Source organism: Pipistrellus kuhlii, unplaced genomic scaffold, assembly GCF_014108245.1.
Source record: "Pipistrellus kuhlii isolate mPipKuh1 unplaced genomic scaffold, mPipKuh1.p scaffold_m20_p_3, whole genome shotgun sequence".
Lineage (NCBI taxonomy): Eukaryota > Metazoa > Chordata > Mammalia > Chiroptera > Vespertilionidae > Pipistrellus > Pipistrellus kuhlii.
Genome location: NW_023425529.1, coordinates 14605718 through 14624480, shown reverse-complemented (window position 1 = coordinate 14624480; position 18763 = coordinate 14605718). Strand labels below are relative to the sequence as shown.

Sequence of the window (18763 nt, the reverse complement as noted above, 5' to 3'; positions counted from 1 at the left end):
AGACACAGTGGATGATGACATTCAGTTTCCATGCACCATGTGTAGGTTCTTTCCTAGCAATTTACATCGTAAGTTGGAGAGAGAGTATACTTCCAATCAAATAAGAAAACCACAAAAATTAACAAAATATGCTGATTACTTTTCCTGGGAATGAAAATTAACTTACTCTCACCCAGACTCCACTCAGAATGAATTCCCTATATAAGCCATGTTTGGTGACTCTAAATTAGGGGTGTCGAACTCAATCAGAGAAGGGGCCAAAATCTAAAATCCAGCCTAAATCGCGGGCCGAATGGTTTACTGAACAGTCATAAACTGTCATTGTGATGGAAACGCAGCAGAGTGCAGTGATGACAGCGCGGTGCGGGCCACATTGCAAGGCCTGGCGGAATGGATTTGGCCCGCGGGCCTTGTGTTTGACACATGTGCTCTAAATAGTCAACTTCTCCATGATAATGACAGGGTTGGGAGAAAACATTTAGTCGTCGTCTTAGGTGTTCTCAACATCCCCGCTACCTCATTATCCAAAAGCGACAGTCCTTAAAGCCTCCAGGTCGCTAAAGAGTATGGAAAGGACAGCAGATTTACCTAAGTATCTGATTCAAGACAAATTCCTATTGTGTCTTTAATGCTTTGCTCTTTAATACAGAACTGAGACATTTCTCTAAACCAAGAGAGCCGGGTGGAAGATGTCTGTATTAGGAAATCCTGACCTCAGAATCACTGTGCTGAGCCTGATACGCTTCTGAGCTGCATTTTCTTTCCTTGTACTCAAACTCAGCTGCCGTCCGCCAACCTGAACTTCAGGAACAGAGTGAAAACACAAATCGGCTGAAGAGAAAACCCACCACTAAGATGTTACAAAATCATGCTATTAATCAAGGAGGTAATGTATTTTCAGGGCATCTTGTGACAGTACATCCTGGTGAGAACTTTCACCTTTTCAAGGAAGACCAGACCATGATCACACTCAGTGAAGAATCACTCGGTGCCTCAGCTGCAGAATTAGCACATGATTGATTGCCCTGAGTCAGATGGAAGGAGTTTGGAAACCACCAGCTGCCCCAGTGACTTACACTCCAGGTGAAACCCAGAAAAGGAGGCCAGACAGACACACCTGTATTGGTCATAGGAAATTGTTTACTGCATACCACTGAAGACCTTGTACAGGAGTTTCCTTTTTTTTAAAAAAAAAAGGAGGAGAGCAGAGTAATCTACTCTATTCGCGATACTAGACGTGTATTAGTCTATGGCACTTCCCTGCTTCTGCCAAACCAAACTAAGCATTTTCCAAAACTTCACTAATAAAAATGCCTCAAATGCTTCTGAGTTAAATTCTTTCAGGTTGGTGCAGCATGCATGGGCACCACAAAATGCACTTTCTGGCCACCAGGTGGCATCATTGATTAATAAAAATTAACTAACCCCCATTATCACCATGGACAACCTCAAGGAACAGGCAAGTTTAATTTTGTTCTCATTTCTGAGGACCCAACAAATACTGTATCTTGTTCCAGGTCTAAGTTTTCTAATATAAGGGCTTCTAGTAAGCCCTACCACCCCTAATCACACAGTCAGTGAATAATTAACTTATAGCAGAAAGCTATTCAGTACAGTGAACCTTTCCTAAACATGAGTCATCTGTGGGAATCTGGGACTTTTTACTTCAACAATGCCCAGATTCCTGGACTATGTGCTGTGAAATGGGAATGGCAGAGCACAGAGGAAATGAGCATACAGGACGGGTAACATTCCAAAGTCAGTTATTTTGAATTTGAGGACATTGTCTTGCTTTGTATTATCCAGATTTCTTCTTTCCTCTCTAAATATGTAATGATATCAGCAACACATACAGAATTATGGGATCCAAAGGTCCATTAAGACTGGTCAATAAGCCTGACTGCCAAAATTTCAAATTTTCAAAAAGCAATAAAAAATTATCCTGACTTGTGAAAGTATCGATTATTTTATTTATTTTATTTTTAAGTATATTTTATTATTTTACAGAGAGGAAGGGAGAGAGATAGAGAGCTAGAAACATCGATGAGAGAGAATCATCGATCAGCTGCCTCTTGCACACCCCCTACCGGGGATGTGCCCGAAACCAAGGTATATGCCCTTTACCAGAATCGAAGCTGGGACCTTTCAGTCCACAGGCCAACGCTCTCTATCCACTGAGCCAAATCAGTTTCGGCAGTATCGATTATTTTAAATACCCCAAATAAGGATCAATTTTCTAGCTGTAAGACATCACGCCATATTCAAAGCAGCTTGGTGAAGTGGTCAAGAGCCCTTGTTGGGAGCAAGAAGGCAGCTTCTTGTTCTCTTATTAGTCCAGCCATGCCTAGCAGAGGCACGGGGCTATGGCCAACTTCTGCTCTGTAGCATTTCTGAGTCAGTACCCTCATACACAAAATAAGAAGGCTAGACCAGATAAGAAAACTAATGATTCTCATTGTAAACAATCATGAAGCATATACATATACTCACACATGCCCACGTTGCGGGTTCGATCCCATGTTGAGCTCATTTGGGAGGCAATCAATTGATGTTTCTCTCTCACACTGATGCTTCTCTCTCCCACTCTGTCCTCTCTCTCTAAAAATCAATAAAAAACATTAAATATTTTAAAAATTTGGGGGGTTTTTTAGGTTTTTTTTTAAACAGACAAAAATAAAAAGTGCTCTGGTCCTCTGCTCTAATTCTCTTTTTTTTTCTTTGAATATTAGTTCAGTCCTGGTCCCTAACTTGTGGCCAAGGGCTTCCTCTTATACATAAATTATGCTTATATAAAGTTAGGAAGTGACTTTTCTGAGCTCTTAGGCTCACAGACTCATGTTTTGGAAAGCAGGAAAGCAGGTGATGCCTTTCTATGAAACAGAAAAGACCACGTTTCCTGGGCTGATGCAGCCCCTCACCCAGGCACAATATGGTGAGCAGAGTGCAGGCTGGACTTGGACCTCAGCTGGGAGGGCATAACCATTCTGGATCGGTAGACTTCGATAAGCCTGGACCTGAGGTGGCAAGCCCAGAGGACTCCAGAACCACACCCAACTCCAGAACCACACCCGATTCCAGGCTCATCCTATGGAAAAATTCTGGAGTGCTTACACGGGATAGAATTTCTCCTCAGTTCCCTCCCCCTCCCCCCCCATTTTTTAAAATATATTTTATTGATTTTTTACAGAGAGGAAGGGAGAGAGATAGAGAGCTAGAAACGTCGATGAGAGAGAAACATTGACCAGCTCCCTCTTGCACACCACCTACCAGGGATGTGCCCGCAACCAAGGTACATGTCCTTGACCGGAATCGAACCCAGGACCTTTCAGTTCACAGACCGACGCTCTACCACTGAGCCAAACCGGTTTCGGCTCCTCAGTCCCTTTTTAGCAGGACAGACTGGGTAGGCATATCCAGAATGCCCTTGGGGGAGTCAAAGCCATAGAAAATCTCCCAACAAAAGTAAATGTCCATTATTTTGACTCAGTTGAAACAAATGCTTGTCTTTCTAGACACATTTTCCAGTGGTTAAAGCAGCCAATTTACCAAGTGAGGATCTCAAATGTGCAAAAATGACCTGGGCACGGTCAAGCCCCACTTAAAGAAGCTCTTAACCATATTTGGTCCTCACTACCCTGGTGGTCAAGGAAGAGCACATTTAGGTTTAGGGCGAGTTTAATAACCAAAGACCAACAAGTTGAAGGATAAATATAAGCACCAAGGTGAATTCAAGCTTGACTAAATTTCAGTTTTGTCCAACTGGAACAGTTCCTGATGCGAGCCAAGATTTTGACAAACCTTAAGAGGGAAACTCTAGTAAGAGCCAGCTTGTTTGATTTTTGGCAAGGAAAGGCCCAGCAATAAAGGGTTCTGGCTATTAACAGGATCAAATCTACACTGAGAGTAAGAAAAAAGAATGACTTTGTAGTAATGTTCATGGATAGAATTCTGCCAACTTGGATAGGCAAAAACAAATATTTTCATTAACCTCTAAGTGAAACACAGAATTTCCTTTCATTATAAATGCAGGCAACAAACCACAGTATCATCAATGCTAACCAGTGCCTCTGTCATCATAAAAACCACATACTGTTTTATATCACATTACAGTTATTGCAGACATTTCAAAATATTGTTTACTCTCACCATTACTTCAAAATCAGGGCACTTATCAGATCCACCATCAGATCTTCTTATTTACTGCATTACTAAAGAAGTACATGTAATACTATGTTAACATTTCAAAATTACTTCAATAATTATATTTCAGCCCACTAAGTTTCCTTTTAGTATTAGGTATATTTTTCCCCCTGTAATTTAAAAATTTATTCTGAGAAGAGATCCATTCATAGCTTTCACCAGATTGCCAAAGGGATCCAGGCGCGCGCAGATCACACACACACACACACACACACACACAAAGTTAAGAATCCCAAAAAGTGGGATTTGCATTTAAAAACTATAATTTTTAAAAAGAAAAATAAATAAATAAAAGCTATAATTTAATAGAACAGGCTTACCTCTTATATCCTAAAAGTCTTTTCATATTAAAACCAGGGATATGATTTACTAAATACTATCCTTCACAATACCTAGTTCAAGGCTATAATTAAAAACGAATTGTAACAGAACAAGAGCTGATGTCATTACAATGAAAATTCTGAGTATTATCAGTCTCTCATTTTACACAGATGGAACTGTCTCATACCAGGGCCTTTAGGTTCCGAGAATCTAAATTCCTTGGCTAGTGTCGAGGATACTAGTAGCCCCACCTCTCATCAAGTTCTGTCCCAGAGAAAGTGTTAGAATGACTTTTGATGTACACAATTAGCCCTGGGTTTTAAAACAAATACCTACCCAGGAAGTTTTGTTTTCCAGTAAGGGTTTTTTAAAAGTCATGCATTAATTTGATCCTGATCTTTTTACTCATCTGCTTATTAGCCTATTCATAGTTCAAATTTATAACTTCAGAACACAAGAACAGATGTTTTTACTATATTTTCTACCAACATGGGAAATCTTAGATTTCTAAGACTAGAGGGAGTTAATACCATGCCAAACTAAAGGCAATGATATAACAGAAAAAGTAATTTATATATATAAAAGCCTAAGTGACTGGCCAGTAGCTATAACACCCACTGACCACTAGGGGGCAGACGCTCAAAGCAGGAGAAGAAAACATAGGCATGAAAACATGGAACACTGATGAATCTCAGAGGGAAGGGTGGGAAGAGATTAACCAATGATCTTATATGCATACTAGAAGTCTGATGCACAGATTTGTGCACAGGTGGAGTCCCTCAGCCTGGTCTATGAGGATTGGGCTGAAACCAGCTCTCCAATATCCCCCGAGGGGTCCCAAATTGAGAGAGAACACAGGTCAAACTGAGGGACCCCACCAGTGCATAAATCCATGCACTGGGCCTCTAGTGTAATATATTGTTAAAGTCATTCATAATATAACATAAATATTTTTAACAAGACCAAAGAAACTACCTGATCCAAATTTAATCAAAGTTCAAAGGAGTGGTATTTTTCCCTAAATAATAATTTGAAAACATATTTCAGAGAAATTTTTAAATTATATTTTTCATTATATTTTCTCTACCATGTTCATCACTGATTTACCTGTTTCAACAGCAATGTGGTAACTTTCTAAATCAAAGGTTTTACTTATTGAAAAAATTTATAACACATATAACAGAGACAAAAATTTTTTAAAGATAATCATTTCTGGATGATAGAAGATGAACTTTATTGTTATTATTTTTTAATAATACATATTTTAATAGGCACAAAAGATCCCTTCAAAGAAAAAAGTGACACATACAAAAATAAATCCTCAAGATATACTCACTCAAACAAGTGACAAGATCAATATAACTTTTAGGAATGAAAATAGGAAGAGCTTGGTTGGAGTGTGAACGGTTGAGCATGGCCCCAAAGAGGAGAGTATTGTAAGTTCATCAGGACAGGGATCACCGTGTCTTTGCCAGTGTATAACAGGTGTCCAGCCCATATCTATACTAATAAAAGGATAATATACAAATTGGTCATGATGCCCTCCCTCACAATAACAACCAAACAGCAGGCCACATAATGACCAAACAACTGAGCAGCAGGTTGTGTGAGGCGACCAGGTCGGCAGGCAGGGCAGTAAGGGGTGACCAGGCTGGGGGGGGGGGGGGGGGGGGGGGGGGGGGGGGGGGCAATTAGACTGGCAAGCAGAGGTGATTAGGGGTGATCAAGCTTGAAGGGGAGGGGCAGTTAGGGGCAATCAGGCAGGCAGGCAGGTGAGCAGTTAGGAGCCAGAGATCCCAGATTGTGAGAAGGAATTCCATATTGGAGAGCAAGCGGCTGGCCTGAGGGGACGCCCCTCCCCCATGCATGAATTTTGTGCACTGGGTCTCTAGTAAATAAATATTTGTTCATTGAGTTAGTGACTGATAAATGAAGGAGAGAATCTGGCCTTGAAGGATAGGTTTTGAGAGAGACTAAGAAACCTACTAGAGCAAAAGAAAATAAAGTTTGGGCACTTTGGGTTCTAAACTGTAACCTTATACTGTGGATGTTAAGTTTTTGGTTTTGTTTTTTTCTATTCTAAAATAGGGACTTATTTTCACAGCATTTTTAACCTTCACAGCAAAACTGAAAGGCAATAGAGGTTTCACATACACCCCCTGCCCCGATACACATGCATAGTCTACCCCACCATCAACATCTCCTACTGGAACAGATTTGATACAATGGATGATCCTACATTGACACATCATAATCACAAATATCCATAGTTTACATAAGGGTTCACTCTTTGTATTATACATTCGATGGGTCTGGACAAATGCAAAATGATATGTATCCACCATTATGATAGGATAAGTATGTTTTCAACTTTGCTAATAAGCAGAATAAAAGTATGTCTGCAAAATAATAGATATATAGGTAGGTAGGTTGATAGATAGATATAAAGATAGAGATATCTGGTCCCAGTTCCTGGCACAGGGCTCCTAAAAGCCTTGTAATAAGAGCATTGGGAGCACCTTTTTTTTTTTTTTTCTCCTAATAATAGGTCTTTGACCCTACTTCTGGCACAGAGCTTCTAAATCCCTTGGACTTTCCTAGGTGACAGGAGTATCTTTTGATCTAAAGAGGTGAGCCTTGATGGGCTGTTGAGTAGCTAATCTAGATGAAGCTGGTCACCAGAAGGATCAAGCCATGAAGAGCAGTTTGGAACTTTCAGCCCCACTCTCCATCCCATAGGAAAGGGAGAAGGGGGAGAAGTGGCGTTAATAACAGGTCATGTCTGCATAATGAAGCCTCCATCAAAATCCCAGAGGCAGGGTTTGGTGAGCTTCCAGGCTGCCCTTCCCAGATACCCTCCCTATGTACCTATTCCATCTGGATTTTCATCTGTATCTTTTATCATATGCTTTTATAATATACTGGTAAGCATTAATAAATTTTCCCTGAGCTCTGTGAGCCATTCTAGAAAGTTAGGAAACCCAAGGAGGGAGTCATGTAGACCCAGATTAATAGTTGGTTGATCAGAAATACAGGTGACAACATGGAACATGCAATTGGCCTCTTAAATTTGGGAGAAGAAGCAGTCTTGTGGGATTCAGCCCAGAATTGAATTAAATTGCATGACAGATGGTATCAAAGAGAATTGCTCAGTGGCAAAAAAGCCAGACACACTTGGTGTCCTGGAGGAGAAATGAAGTGATGATGTGTCAGGCTAACTGGGGGAGTGATAAGAGGTAGCATGATCATTAGGGAGATATTTCCATAACCAGGCATGAGGTCAGAAAGGCCTGGCCCAGAGCCAACACGGGAAATGGAAAGAGCAGGAAGCAGAGGCAGGCGAAAACTGGTCAGCAGATACTACCGGGGAGCAAAGATGAGGAAAGGGAAATATTTCAGCGTCCTTTCCACAGTTTTGTGCCTATGTACTGGAGACTGTTTTGATTCTTAAAAGCAATTCATTCATCCATCCATCCCACATTTGTTGGCACCACTGCGTAGGGCTTCTCAACCTTATAAACAGGAACAATGTTTGTTTCCCTAAGCCTTTCAGTTTACCGGGTCTCTGTTAATGTGCCAGACTCTATGCCAGACACTAAATTAGGATAATAATGACAGTCTTTACCCTGAAGAGATGAGAAAGAAGGAGGAAATAAGCAGTAGTAGACAACAGTGTCTATTTCTTTCATTGCTTCCTTAACCTTGCCCTAAGATTTCCAACTCTCCTAAATCCAAACAGGTTCTGGGTTCCTACACATTTTAAAGATCTGACTAGATCCACTGGCCTTGAGTAGGCAATATAAAGGTCAAATTTATAAGTTTTTCTGCTTAAATTTACTTTTTTGGTTTGCTTTTAGAATTCTAATCTAAGCATTCTGTTACACAATATATACTTTTTCTCTGATCCTATTCTGGATTGACTTGGGGAGGGGGGGGAAGAAAGATGTTTTTAATACAATAAAGAAATCTGTAGCCTAAGTAAAACACTCAATAATAAAACACAAATTATGTCCTAAAAAAAAACAAAAAACAACCAAACAAACAAAAAAAACACATGCAAGACAATAGGATGGTTGTTTAAATTGTATGAAAACAACTGCTGTCTGGGAATTTCCACTCACCTTTTGCTAAGAAGATTCCAAAAGCAACTATCCTATCTTATCTGCTGCATCTCTGTATTTCTCAATCTTCCCCTCCCGAGAAACCAAGCAGCACAAATCTACTTACACTGAGTCAGACAGGAATCCTTCCCCTTCTCTGCCTTAAACTCATTAATAAATTAAAGTTGTCAGGGGGTGCCTCAAATAGTCTCTCACTCCTCCTCTCTGCTCCAGTATATTCTGTGCCCTTGAAATTACTCCAAATTCTAAAATGGAAATAAAAGTACTTACCTCACAAGGCTATTCCAAGGATTAAATCATTGAGCTTATTTATCCAAAGATGAAGACCGAGTTAATTAACAAGTTTAAATAGATGCAAACTTTAGACTTAAAACCCAATTTCTAAAAATCTAAGTGAATAAACAGGGGCACTTGGATAGCAGAAATACTGTACAAAAGTAGGGAGCAATTAGAATATCACAAAAGATGAGTGTTGGAAATCACAATTTTAAATAAAAATTAAACAAACTCTTAGTATCAACCCGTATATTTCCTTAGGTTTAAGTGATCATAGGTGCTTCAACTCATACTAAATGTCCTTAGGCATGACACTTGACCTCTCTGGGTGTGTCTTTCACTTAGAAGAGAACTCTCTAAAATCTCTCAATGTTGTTCTTTAGGCTAAGGATGTTTTGATTAAAGGGATGCTGTAAATCTAGCTTAAAACCAACCAAAATTATTTCCTGAACAGCGTCCATGGCATCCAAAATGGACTTAGATATATTGGGGTGCACTAAATTATTAGTAAAAGATCCACTCTTTGACCTCAAAAAGTTTATTAAATTAAGAACTAAATATTCAAATAGTATGAATATCACCAAATTCACAAGGCATCAAATAGAAGTTTACTAAGTCACACTGCAATGATACTAAGGTCAAGGAGAACTGGAGTAATCAGTTAGTTCTTCAGTAATCAGGTTTCAAAGAGAATGGAGGACTTCAGCTTAGGCTTGGTGGAAGAGAAGACTTTGAATCAATGGGAGAAAAGGCATAGGACAAAGAATGTGAAATCTATGTTCTTTCTTTGACTTTAGTCCTGACTTTTCAACCCTGAACAAGCTATTTACTTTTCAATGGATCCATAATTACTACAGGTTTACTATATGTAAGGTAATGTGTATCATTTAAATAATGAAGATTTTCCAATTTAAAAAAGAGGAAACAGCTTTAAGATTAAACAAGAGATAGCACAAAACTAAAAGTAACCCCAAGCTCATAAAACAAATAACATCTGTTCTCTTAAAGAAGGCTTTTAAACTTGCTTTTGCTATCTCACCATTAATCAATTAAAATCAAACTCACCATGAAACCTTAATTAAATAAAATGTGTAACATTTTTACTTATATCAGTCATGATGTGGGGGGGAAATATTTTCACATGAAAATTTCATAACCTTGCTCCATCCTTCTTACAAATCATAGCTTTTAAAACCACAGTTGTCTTTTGCCACTAAAAACAAGACTTCATTTGACAGCTGTAGAAATAGCCTAGCCATTCAATAGCTCATTTATGATACAGCAGTGAATTTATCTAGCAAAAACACAACACATGCATGGGTACTTCCTTTTGTCCTGTGTCGTCCAAACACAGGGGAAAGAAAAGTACAGATGGACAGGATATCCTCAAATTATTTGGTTTGCCTTAGGTCATTCCAGAGAAAAATCTAGAGTCCAATACACTGTTAGAAATTCAAATTAAGTAGAAACATCTAAGGAAGCAAGACCTGGGGCTGAAAGGCAAGGCCTTCCTTATCATCAGTTTGTTCTCCGCTAGGCCAGCTTGGAAGGCAGAAAGCCTTTGCCTAAAGGGAAATTGGGAAATCCTGGCTTTCAAGGATTCACCTACTTCAATCAATTAAGCCCTAGGTTTAAAAGGAAGAGATTAGATTAAGGGTAAAAGTATGCACTTCTTGCACTGATAGCAACCAAGAACCTTAAAATCTACTTATATAAAATTACAACAGATAAAACCATTAAAAAGAAAAATTACAACAGATAGAATTTAGAATAGTGGTGGCATTTTAGTATTCTCGTCCATTTGGGCCAATTCTTAAGGCACATTATGTAGGTATATTATGTCACTGTATATTTAGCAAATACTATTGAGGACCTAGTAGTATGTATTGGATACTATGTTTAGTACTGAGATCTCACTAATTTTTTTGTGATACCAAACCACTTAATCTCTAAAAAGCCTGTTATTTTATTTTAAGTAAATAAAATATTGTGCTATACACATGGTTATGGTGTTATAGACACCATAGCAAGAAGATAAGAAAATTTCAGGGCTAGCAGAATAGGGAAACTGAGACAGATAGTTAAACAGCAGTTTGCAGCCACCTAGTTAATCCCAAATTCCCCTAAACCAAGGACACTTAAGAGTAAATAGTTTGTACTTCTCCCCAGCCAGAGGGTAAATAGTTTAAATCATCCTCCTCAGAGAGACAGATAACAGAAATCCAATTAAGTGGTATTTGCCAACCACATCCAAGGACAAATTAAGAGAATAAATTTCATTTTGGTACATCACAAAGCTGATAAATATTCTACTGATCTACCCCTAAAACATCCTGGAACGTCCAACCTTTGAAGGCCCTGAAAATTAAGGTCCCAGGATGCTCTCCCTTCAGGAAGCACCACACCTGTGCCATTCCCTTCCCGTCTCCTTCCCACAGAGGCACGTATCCCCTAACCTCTAAGGGATCTCATGAGACCTGCAAGTGTTGTAGGCAGTTAGACAGATATGAGCAGAGAAAGGGTGATGGGCCAGGTACAGAAGGTCACCAGGGTGGAAAAGCACCAAGTGCCTAGCAAAGAACCATCAATTAATTGTAGAGTAGGACCTCGATCCCAGGATGACTTTTCCTCCCCAGCATATCAATATCCATGTGGTTTGGACCCCCTGACCTTTCCTCCTTAGAGATAACATCTATGCCTCAGTTGTATTTCAGCTTCAGGCCCAAATAAGCTATCAAACCAGCCACCACCGCTGAATTTCAGGACCAACTGCATTGAAAAATGACCCCCTGCCACAGTGATGACCAATCAATCAGTGGAGACCACAATCCTGAAAGGACAGACCTGGAAAACTGCTGAATATTCTTTTGAAATCTTCCCCTGGTTCTTCCCTTAAAATCTCCACCCTTGCCTGGCCGGCGTGGTTCAGTGGTTGAGCATCAACCTATGAACCAGGAGGTCATAGTCAGGAGGTCACGGTTCAATTCTTGGTCAGGACACATGCCCAGGTTGCAGGCTCAATCCCCAGTGTGGGGTGTGCAGGAGGCAGCCGGTCAATGATTCTCATCATTGATGTTTCTATCTTCCTCTCCCTCTCCCTTCCTCTATGAAATCAATAAAAATATATATTTTTAAAATCTCCACCCTCAAAATCCTAGTGCCCTAACTGGTTTGGTTCAGTGAATAGAACGTGTCTGCCTGCGGACCAAAGGGTCCTGGGTTTGATTCTGGTCAAGGGCCTGCACCTTGGTTGCAGGCTCCTCCCCAGCCTTAGCACTGGTCGGGCTAATGCAGGAGGCAACCAATTGATGTGTTTCTCTCACACTGATATTTCTCTTTCCCTCACTCTAGCCCTCACTCTAAAAATCAATGGAAAAATAGCCTCAAGTAAGGATTAAAAAACAACAAAAAGAATGTTAAAACCCTAGGATGAGGACCTAGAGTTCTCCCTCCTCAGAGCACACCACAAATCCTTCCTTCCTTTCTCTTTCCTTCCCTTACACCTCCCAGCCCCACGCACATTAACACTAACTTCCTCACTCACAAGCTTCAAAGGCCCTTTTCTTTACCTCTATAATTTGTTTCCTAAGCCCATTTCTTTTAAAAATTATTTTTTTTCTACCTTTATGATTTACCAAATAAATGTTCTCTTACAGTTTGGGTCTTGGCTCTGAATTCTTTCCTACCCAGAACCCAAGTATGGAGGTTGCTGAACCCAGGTTTGATCTGACCCCACATGTCAGACACCTGGTGCAGTTCTGCCCACCCACCAGTTACAACACAACCAGGGGAGAAATGCTCCTTGTTTCACTGTCCTATGTTTTTGGTCAATAAATTCTTGCTCTCTTTTTTACACTTTTTCTTGATTGAAATCTTTCCCTCAAGAAGACAAGAACGGAGGTCTCATCGTCTCATCGTAACAATGGTGAAGATTTAACGAGTAAATGAATATAAAGTCCTCAGCACAATGTGTGCTTTTGGTCAAATCAGAGCTTTTTGAAAAAGTCCGTGTGTGTCTCCCCCCCCACCCCCCTGCTTTTTACTATTAGAGTGGAAAAGTAAATAGGCACAGCCCTGAGATGTTGAAGCTCAGTTAAGCAGAAGGCATAGACAATGACCAAAGAATGATGATAATGATGTTGATGATGATGGTGATAAGGACAATGCTGCTACTAACTACTAATAACAGTGAGGGCTAATTTAGAACACACTCACCAAAGCAATATTCTCCTTATATCAGGATGGGGAATCGGGATGGGGAATCGAAGGTGGGGAATCGTGTGTTGTTTTTTTTTTTTGCCAAGGGCCATTTGGATATTTATAACATCATTTGCAGGCCATACAAAATTATCAACTTAAAAATGAGTCTGCTATACTTGGTCAAACATGTCATTAACTTTCCCCAAATGCCTTGGCAGGGCCTTAGATGGCCTGCAGGCTTGGATGTTTCCAACCCCAGCCTTTTTACATCCCTTTGAAGTGCCTGAGGCCATGACAATTGATTTAAATATCAACTATCAAGGCTGGGATAGTACCTTCCTTGGGGTTAATACCGTATTAATCAGGCAATATGATGCAGGGTTGTAGAATGGGATGTTAAAAGAAGTTCTGAGCAAAAGGAATATAAATGCCTAAAGCAGAGAATGTACACAGGATGACCAAAGAACTAAAAGAGGTTAGGTTCAGGCAATGCACATGCAGGGTTCTAAACAATTTATAAATCCATATAATAGGTATAGGGGTGACTGGAGTGATAGAAAATGAGAGATAAACTGCCAGAGATGCCCACCTGTTAGCAGCAGCCTGTACTGGGGGATCCTCTGAACTGGTTTGAGCAGGTAGTGCTTGAGGGCCAGATTAGCACAGCGTGGGCTCATCTGAAAGGAAAAGGCATCCAATGTAAACACAAGCATTTTTCTAAGAGGCAGGACAAGATTCAGGTGCTGAAGAAGGCAAATTTTAAATAGCCAACATCTCTAGAAGGGAATTCACAGAGAAATTCCCTTCATTTAAGCTGTACCTGTGATGCTGAGAGTGAAACTATAGCCAATTCACTATGTTGCCCACCCTTTCTCATCCTTTAATAAAAGCCTGTGTGGTCATCATGCCCCCATGTTGTGATGCCCTCACATTGGAATGAGCGATCACCAGGAGGGGAGCATGCGGGTAGGCAGGAGCTTGACGATGCATATGCAGAGGTAGGACCCTGACACAGGCCTACCATTTTGGAGCAATCCATCGAGGAGCCCTGGATGGGAGGACAGGGCCTACCTCTTTGGGGTGATGGGACATGGGGTGGGGAATGATCTGTGAGAGGGCACAGGCCAGGCTGGAGAAACCCATCTCCCCGAGTGCACGAATTTCATGCACTGGGCCTCCACTAGGTTAATAAGTCTCTCAAATCACTGACTCAGGGAAAACTTGTTCACAGCCTTCACACTCAGAGAGTGGTGGATGCATTTTAGGCCAATCAGAGCCCATTCTACTCAGCAGCTGCCACTTAGAAGAGCATTTGCCAATGCAGCTGCTAGGGATCCTACCAATGCACGAATTTTGTGCACTGGGCCTCTAGTCTATTCATAAACATAAAAAAAAACAAAACTTTGGAACAAGAAAATGCATGGCCCTCAAAGTAAGTTGGCAGTAATAAACCTACTGGGAAATGGATTCAAATAATAGTCAGAGCCTATCAATATACTCATAACAACGGGTCATACTGCAGAGAATTGCAAAAATTAAAGATAACCTGAAAAGTAGCCTTGCTAAGCATCTTTCTCTAACAAGTTTGGAGAATGTAAAACTCTTTCTTTGATGACTGGCTAGAAGAGACAGCCCCCAAATGACAGTGGATATAGAAACATTTGATTCAGAACCATTCTGACTTGACTGCAAGGACATTTGATTTTGCCTTTAAAGCACTTTTCTCTGTGTGTACAACAGACATTTCTGCCCATTCCTAAGCCCCACCCCATTCTCCAACACAGGTATTTACTGGGAGGTGGCATTACAAAGGCCAAGTGGAAATGTCCCTCATCCAATGATATCCTGCACTTCCTATACAGTTCAGGTGGATGGGGAAGTGTTTTTTTTCTGCTTTTTTTTTTTTTTCCTTTCAGATTTGTTCAGATTGTTTTATTTTTTTCTAAATATGCACCTCCAAGTTCTGGTACATAAAATAATTTGAAATTAAATGATAATACATACTAAGAAAGCATCTATCATGCAAGCACCATTAACCCAAACAGCTAACTTTCCCATCTTATGGTGTGTGTTTTTCTACTAAAGCAACAGAACCACTCCTTGAACCTGATGAAAATCTGGGTCAATTATCAGATCCATACTATGTACATCACACTTCCTTTCTTAATAGAGTGAATACATTAGCAGAGAGGTGAAAAGGAAGTAAAAAAAAGACTACAAACAATTTTAAAGTTTAATTATTTGTGTGTGTTTTTAAGCAAACATGCTAATAATTTCAAATAAATTTAATTCTACAAGCCTTGTTTTGTTTTTTTTAAAAAATTGTGTTGCCTTACAATGACATTTGAAACCTGAAAAGTACATTAGAAGTAAGAAAGTAAAGGGAATGGCTGGTTTTCATTTGAATTGTTTTTTGACAAAACTATTTTTGGCAAATATTTTACAGACTAAAAGTTAACACATGACCTGGTTATTTTCTTGCCTACTGTACAAATTAGAAACCAGCAGTACCTTTTTATTTTTCCTGAGGAGCTCCTTTTATTATTTTTTAATTTTTATTTAATGATGAGAAACGAGAGAAAGAGAGAGAGAGAGAGAGAGAGAGAGAGAGAGAGAGAGAGAGAGAGAGAGAGAGAGAGATCTGTTGTTCCATGTATCCATGCATCCTTTGATTCTTGTATGTGGCCTGACCAGAAATCAAACCAGCAACCTTGGTGTATCGGGACAAAACTCCCACCAACTGACCTACCCAGCCAGGGCAAAATCAGCATTATCCTAATACAGCTAAAATGTTTCTATTTTGTGTGAATGGAATTCACTAAAATTTTTAGTTTCAAGGCAGAGAAAAATAATCATGAAAGCATATAGTAATTTTACCTAAATTAGGGGAGAAAACTTAAGTAAAACTAGCTAAAAATTATTTCTTTAAAAGAAGCATTACATCAGTTTGTAACAAATCAAATCAGGCCTGTACCCTCACAGGTTTGAGACAAAACACAAAGCTTTGGCAATAAAAATACTATTCATTTTTCTTAATGGTGACACAAACTGTTATTTATCTAAAGGGGAAAATTATATTTTCCATCATGATTATAGATTAGTTGTTATAAGAATAAAGGAAAGGGTTAGTTAAAAATAAGAAGTGTTCTCTAGAGTAGTCAAATTCACAGAGACAGAAAGTAGGATGGCGGACGCCAGGGGCTGAGGGAAGCAGAGAATGGGGGCGTTAGTGGTTGTTTAATGGGTATAGCTTCATTTCTGCATGATGAAAACAGTTCTGGAGGTTGGTTGCATAACAAAATGAATGTACACTTAAAAATGGTTCAGATGGTTAAGTTTCATTTTTTGTATATTTTACCACACACAAAAGAAGAAACTTTAAAATATTCCAATGTGCAATAAGATTTCTAAAATTAAATCTTGTAGACACTTGAGTTCTACTGAATTTGTTCAACTCCCTCTTTGATTCTGAAGGGATTATATTTTAATATATTTTTATTTGCAAGGTTTATTTTCAATGACTTCAGATTAAAACTTTAAAGCAAACAAACAAAAGCTCAACATTAGATGGTAGCAAAAATACCTCAAATTCTTTAACAACAGCAGCAAAACCTGGGTTTTTCTTGCACTGTTCATCCAGTAAAGCTATATTCTTATCAAATTCTTTGATGTACATGGAATACATTTTTAGATATGGCCCCTTCTTTACAAAAATGTCAGCAATTCTTTGTTGTTCTGTCCTAAGGATAAAGAGATACACAAAAATATAAAGAGTCATTAATGTATCCAAAATATATCCAATGAGTAGACCATATTCAAGCATCAGCTTATCTCTTTTCTCTTCTTGTGAGACAGACATATCCCCAAATGCCTATTCTTCAGCATTTCCATTGCCAACATCACATATTGCCAGGATTTTGCCAACAAGATGGTCTCCCTGCTTCTACCATGCCATTCTCTGTGCAACCAGAGTCTACAAACATATATCATGTGACTTCCAATAACCTCCTTATTTAGCAGGAAAATAAACTTCTTATCTGAAAGGCTTACGTAGCCTCACAGGTGGCATTGCTCATACGTTGCTGACCCATCTTACCCTTCTCTTTCTCTTTCTCATTACTCTCCAGCCACACTGGCTTTCTTCATAGGGTTCTGACACAGAGAATCCATAACCACTTTCAAAACTGGTACTAATGATTTCACAAACCTGGAGATATGGAACCCAGGCTGGCCACTTCTTTTTGGACAGATGTCATTTTCAATGTGCTGCCATCCTAGAGGACTTTCCTTAGCCACTCAATCTTCATTCACTAACCCATGATCCTATTTTACATAAATGCATATCAGAAACTGCTTCTACCCAGTTTTGTTTTGTGTGTGTGTGTGTGTGTGTGTGTGTGTGTGTGTGTGTGTGTTGGTGTTTTTTGTTTTTTGTTTGTTTGTTTTTTGTATGTTTGTCTGGTGCTTCCCTCACTAAAATGTTTGTTCCTTGAGAGCAAGAGGCTTATATGTTTTGTGTGCTGTGATATGCCTAGTATGTTCAGAGTGCTGACTGGCACACAGTAGTGTTCAAAAGTGGTTGAAACAGAAATAAAAGATTTCATCATTGTTATTAAAAGCCAGTATAAAATATTATTTCTGAAAGTCTATTAACACCAAAGAATGTCTTGATTCAAAAAACAAAGAAAAATATTTTCATAAGTAGGATATATCTTATCCCTTGTTATTATAGTAATAAATACAGCTTTTGCCAGAGTTGTTGTTCTAGTTGTCCCTTAAATTAGTCTGTCTCTTAGGGATGCTTAATATTTTTACACAGAACATCTATAGATCTAAACCTGAGAAAACTTTAGTAAAAGCAAAAAAGATATTTAAGCTTCCCCTGCTTGCATAAATATGCACATTCTAGGTCACTTCAGATTATTTAAAGCTAATTTTTATAAGAATGATTAAGTATGTAGAGTAGCTCTTTAAATACATTTTCTTTTTATCAAGACTTTAAAAACTACCTTTCAGTCATTCCTCAGACCTTAACTTTGTTTTATACTTGTAAACTGCTGCTAAGTATTAATTGCTTATTTCACATATTTTCCCAAACAAGCAGAGACATGATATTTCTAAAATAGGCAGTAGTGGTTTTGTTTGTTTGTTTGTTTGTTTTTGTTTTTTTCTCCCTGGATTATATATAAAGAGAGTTTAGAGGGAAACTGTGATCATGAAAGTATGTGATACTTCTTTATTATCCAAATCATTGTGGGTCCCCTATGGATTTCAACAAAAAATTCAATCCCTTATACCAAACTTTCTACATATTTCTGAAAGTTTCTCCACCCAATGGAAGTTCTTGACTATTTGGTATCCTTTATCTGTCCTGAAATCTACAGCATCTAAAATGGTGTCAGACACATACAAATTTTCTAAACCAACTAATCAAATCATCAATTTATCTCAGTGAACGGCCTCTTTTCCAAACACAAGGGAATTTCATGACTTGAGGCTCTAGAACAGATAGATAAAACATTTAAAAAATGTTTTCCAACGTGAAAATATCAACTAAACTCCCTCAATCTCAAAAATCTTGATTATCAAGGTCACCTATAAAAAGATGAATTAGCCGGGACCAGTTTGGCTCGGCCTGCGGACTA

General features: G+C 39.0%; 1 protein-coding gene across 1 annotated transcript in view; it reads right to left on the bottom strand.

Moving 5' to 3' along the window:
* The window catches only part of FGD6 (FYVE, RhoGEF and PH domain containing 6), a 114263-nt gene that overhangs the window by 29785 nt on the left and 65715 nt on the right, over positions 1-18763 (bottom strand). Inside the window, 2 exon segments of the mRNA XM_036458691.2 lie at positions 13708-13795; positions 16702-16858. Of these exon segments, the coding sequence (XP_036314584.1) occupies positions 13708-13795; positions 16702-16858 (245 nt within the window).